Source organism: Protobothrops mucrosquamatus, unplaced genomic scaffold, assembly GCF_001527695.2.
Source record: "Protobothrops mucrosquamatus isolate PMUCROS unplaced genomic scaffold, P.Mucros_1.0 scaffold112, whole genome shotgun sequence".
NCBI lineage: Eukaryota > Metazoa > Chordata > Lepidosauria > Squamata > Viperidae > Protobothrops > Protobothrops mucrosquamatus.
Genome location: NW_015386484.1, coordinates 815,970 through 819,617, shown reverse-complemented (window position 1 = coordinate 819,617; position 3,648 = coordinate 815,970). Strand labels below are relative to the sequence as shown.

Sequence of the window (3,648 nt, the reverse complement as noted above, 5' to 3'; positions counted from 1 at the left end):
TTATAATGCATGAAAAGGATACAGTAGTTGGCTGTAAGGGTATGTGGGAATGACATTGGGAGACAGAAGAAAGAACCACAGACTAGATAACTATTATGCAAAAGGTATCTGAACTCACAGAGGCAGAAAGGATATGGGAAGTGTTTCAGAAGGAGCCTTCTCTAGTTTTCCAGGGAGAAAAAGTAAAGGAGGGAAGAAATATTATCTGACTTGCAAGATTCTGTTAAAGTAACATTATAATAAAGATAGAACTAGTATTCATTGTTATGCTGCTTCTTGCCTGGACTATTCAAAGGGTTAACAAAGACAGTCCAAATAAATCCCCTCCCTTGAAGCTACACTTATAACATGTTTTTCTTGACCATAAGGTCAAAAACTATGCACACTCACCTCAAATGAAAGCAAGCAGACCTGCAGGGATCATGTCAGGTGGGATCATGCCTTGCTGGTAGAGGTACCATCCTGCAGCAGATGCCATGCCGATGATGCACAAAGTCCCCAAAATACCTCTGATGACAATGACAGTCCAGGAAGAACCTGCAACGGGTAGGGGATCCTTAGTGACCTCCTCCGGAAAACCTGCACAGGAATTCTCTGGTTAACTGAATTGAGCGGATGGTTCTAACTTTACAACATTTAAAGAAATGGGTATTGGAGAGGGAAGTCCCAACTGGGAGGTGGGGTAAGCCGAATGCCAAAAGATACAAATTGACATGGTAGGAATGAAGCTGGCTTTGATGGAAACAGTGGTTCCCAGATTTGTGAGAGCGTTTGTTTGTTTGTTTGTTTATTTATTCTTCCTATGCCCTACAAGGTGACTCTTACATTAGCAAATCTCAGTTGCTTTGATGATATTAGCCACCTATCAATTATTGCACATTGGAAAAGCAGGAGGGAAAAGACTAGACCACTGATGGTGAACCTTTTCGGGCTCAGCATGTTAAAAATTCAGAAGATACCTAACTTGACTCTGCTGGTGTGTCATACACACATAATACACCCACACCCACAAGAGAAACATTTCTCCTCCCAACAACAAGAAGAGTTGTTGTTGGGTGTTGGTGAATGCTGACATGTCACCCAAAACATGAGGTATCACCTTTGATACATCTGTCATAGGTTTGCCATAAGTGGACTAGAATGTAACCCCGGGAACACTGTTATGCGCATACAAGCTATGCTTACTGCATGCTGCATTGAATAGGTCTTCTATTGTAGCTGGTTTCATTTGGTTTGCAACAAAGGTTGATAATAGCCTCAAAGATCAGATGTTGTTTGGACCTTTTGCAATTTTTGTTTTTAAAAAATCGTTAATCCAGATTAGGCAATGTATAAATTTTGCAAATGAAGGGATATTGCATCTGTTTCTATAGACTTGGCTAATCATAGAGTACAGATGCTGAAATTCCTTCCAAACCTTTTTTTGATTTTGGAGATTTTTAACAAACACCACCAAGATGTTTACAAGTTCATCTGTAAAGCCGTAAGGATCAGGAACTTCACTTTTTAAGTGTGCATGCACACATTCACATACACAAATATGGTTCATATCACACTAGGGTTTGTTTGACAAGACTTAGCAGTCTGGTTCACATGTAAGATGGAGCCATAAATCATATTTTACAAGCTACGTATGCTGGATTCACATATCTTGCTAAGACAAATCAAAGAAACTGCATTATATCTTATATCCCATTACTTTTAGTCCAAAAGAGTTGCCAAGGCTGTTAAGCGCATTTCCAAACTAAAAAAAGACTGCAAACGATTCTTTCCAGGCCTCATACAATTGAGATGACAGTTTTAAGACCCTACCTGCTGCCTACGCTATGGCCAGGGATGGCTGTGGTCCCTGGGAACATCCCAGACCACACCATCCATATTTTGTGGCTAACCACTGAAAATTATGCCTACTTTAAAAATAGTAACAAGTAACATATATATGGGTTACGTTGCTGATAGACTCCTTAATCAAGGAGACAAAAATACAAGCTCCTCTGCCTCTTCTAGGGACATCATGGTCTTACTGTCCTCCTATCTCTTGAAGCACTAGGACAGCAGCCCCCAATCTTTTGGGCACCAAGGACCAGTTCCGTGGAGAGAGTTTTTTCCACGGACCGGAAGAGGCGTGGTTTTGCAGGCTGCCTGTATCCCGCGGACGGGGCTTCACTTATTTGCGCTGCCCAGTTTCTGGGCATTCCGCAGACCAGTGACAGTCTACGGACCAAGGATTGGGGACCCCTGCACTAGGAGACCAAAAGTAAACATACCCACCCACTGAGAAAAAAGTAGCCTATTCTTAGTGTAGTCTCCCACCTCTGCTCAGGGCTTCCGAAGCACGACAGGCTGCCTTCATGATGGCCAAGTTACCCCGGGGATAACCTGGGATGTAGACCTCTGCTTCCACCTCCACTTCTTCCAATTCCAACGACCCTGCCTGGTCCTGATCTCGTTTGGTAGCTGGCTGTTTGCCCCGCTTCTGTGGTGAGGCCTTTGGGAAGATGCCGCGCAACAGTCGAAGCAGGTGGACCCGGGCTTCCTCAGCCTCCCCTTTCTTGGGTTCCATAATGATTCCTACTAAGGCACAGGGGGATTTCTGGACATACTTCTTCACCTGCTGCAAAACTTTCCTCAGGTCAGTCTCCTTGCCCTTCATGCAGGAGGCACGGCACAGAAAGAAGATAAGCTGGCATTGCTTGCCACCAAAAGGGCAGGTGACACAAGGCTCCTTCAAAGCTTCGGCAGGGTGGACTGGGTGACAAGGGGCAGAAAACAAGTCCTTAACAAAAGAGGACATCATCTTATGAATGTCCTTGCCTTCCAGGGTCTCCCCAATAAGAAGAACCTCAGGCCTCCCCCCCACCTTCTGCACCAGGATCTGAAAATCCTGTAAGATCTTTTCCCCGGGACCTGGGATGCATATTGGTGCAGGAAGCTGCTCCGAGCCCGGCCCCTCCTTGGTCATGTCCTGCTTTCATGGAGTCTATGTCCAGCTGCCCTTGACTAACCTTTAAAGGCCTCTAGGCAAACCCCCCCCAGGTGATGTCACAATGCCCAAGCTCAGCTTGTAAACCTGGATCAGCCTGTCCCAAAGACCACTGATAGCAAAGTTAATTATTTAGCATGGAATTGAAGACAAAATATTATCTAGCGAGTGGACCATAGATGGATTCTTTCTGGATAGAGCATCAGAATTAGAACTAGCTGTTACTATCAGGGCTGAGATGGGCTGCAGCCAAGTCAGTCAAACATAGCAAATCCCAAAGTCTTGCAACAAAAATCTACTGTCAGGAACCACTTTGTCAGTGTGTTGAACTTTTAGATATTGCCTAAATGGATCTCCAGAAAAAGTAAAGGAAAATGTAAAAGCAAGTGATCAGAGAAGGCAAGAGTCCAAAATCTTTGATAATTCTATGTAAGGATGAAACACATTAGGAATCAAAAAGAATTATAATAACAGTCACCATAAGAAAGCTATAAAGAATAACACCTGGAATAGGAGAGAAATCCATACAATTATTTATTTTTACTTTTATAAAGATTTAAATTCTACTTTTGCTCTTTTTAAGGAAACAGAATCAAATTTGCTGATGAATCTAATGAGAGTGATCTTGCAGTTTCTTTTTGATTTTTTTAATAAATATTTTATTA

At 42.9% G+C, this 3,648-nt stretch overlaps 1 protein-coding gene across 1 annotated transcript; it reads right to left on the bottom strand.

The window, feature by feature from the left end:
• Nucleotides 1–391: 391 nt before the first annotated feature.
• On the bottom strand, nucleotides 392–2,962 carry CUNH2orf72 (chromosome unknown C2orf72 homolog). The gene is made up of 2 exons (XM_029283502.1): nucleotides 2,314–2,962; nucleotides 392–579 (listed from the first exon to the last, which is right to left on the bottom strand). The coding sequence occupies exons 1-2, from the start codon at nucleotides 2,960–2,962 to the stop codon at nucleotides 392–394; spliced, it is 837 nt and encodes a 278-aa protein (XP_029139335.1).
• Nucleotides 2,963–3,648: the final 686 nt, after the last annotated feature.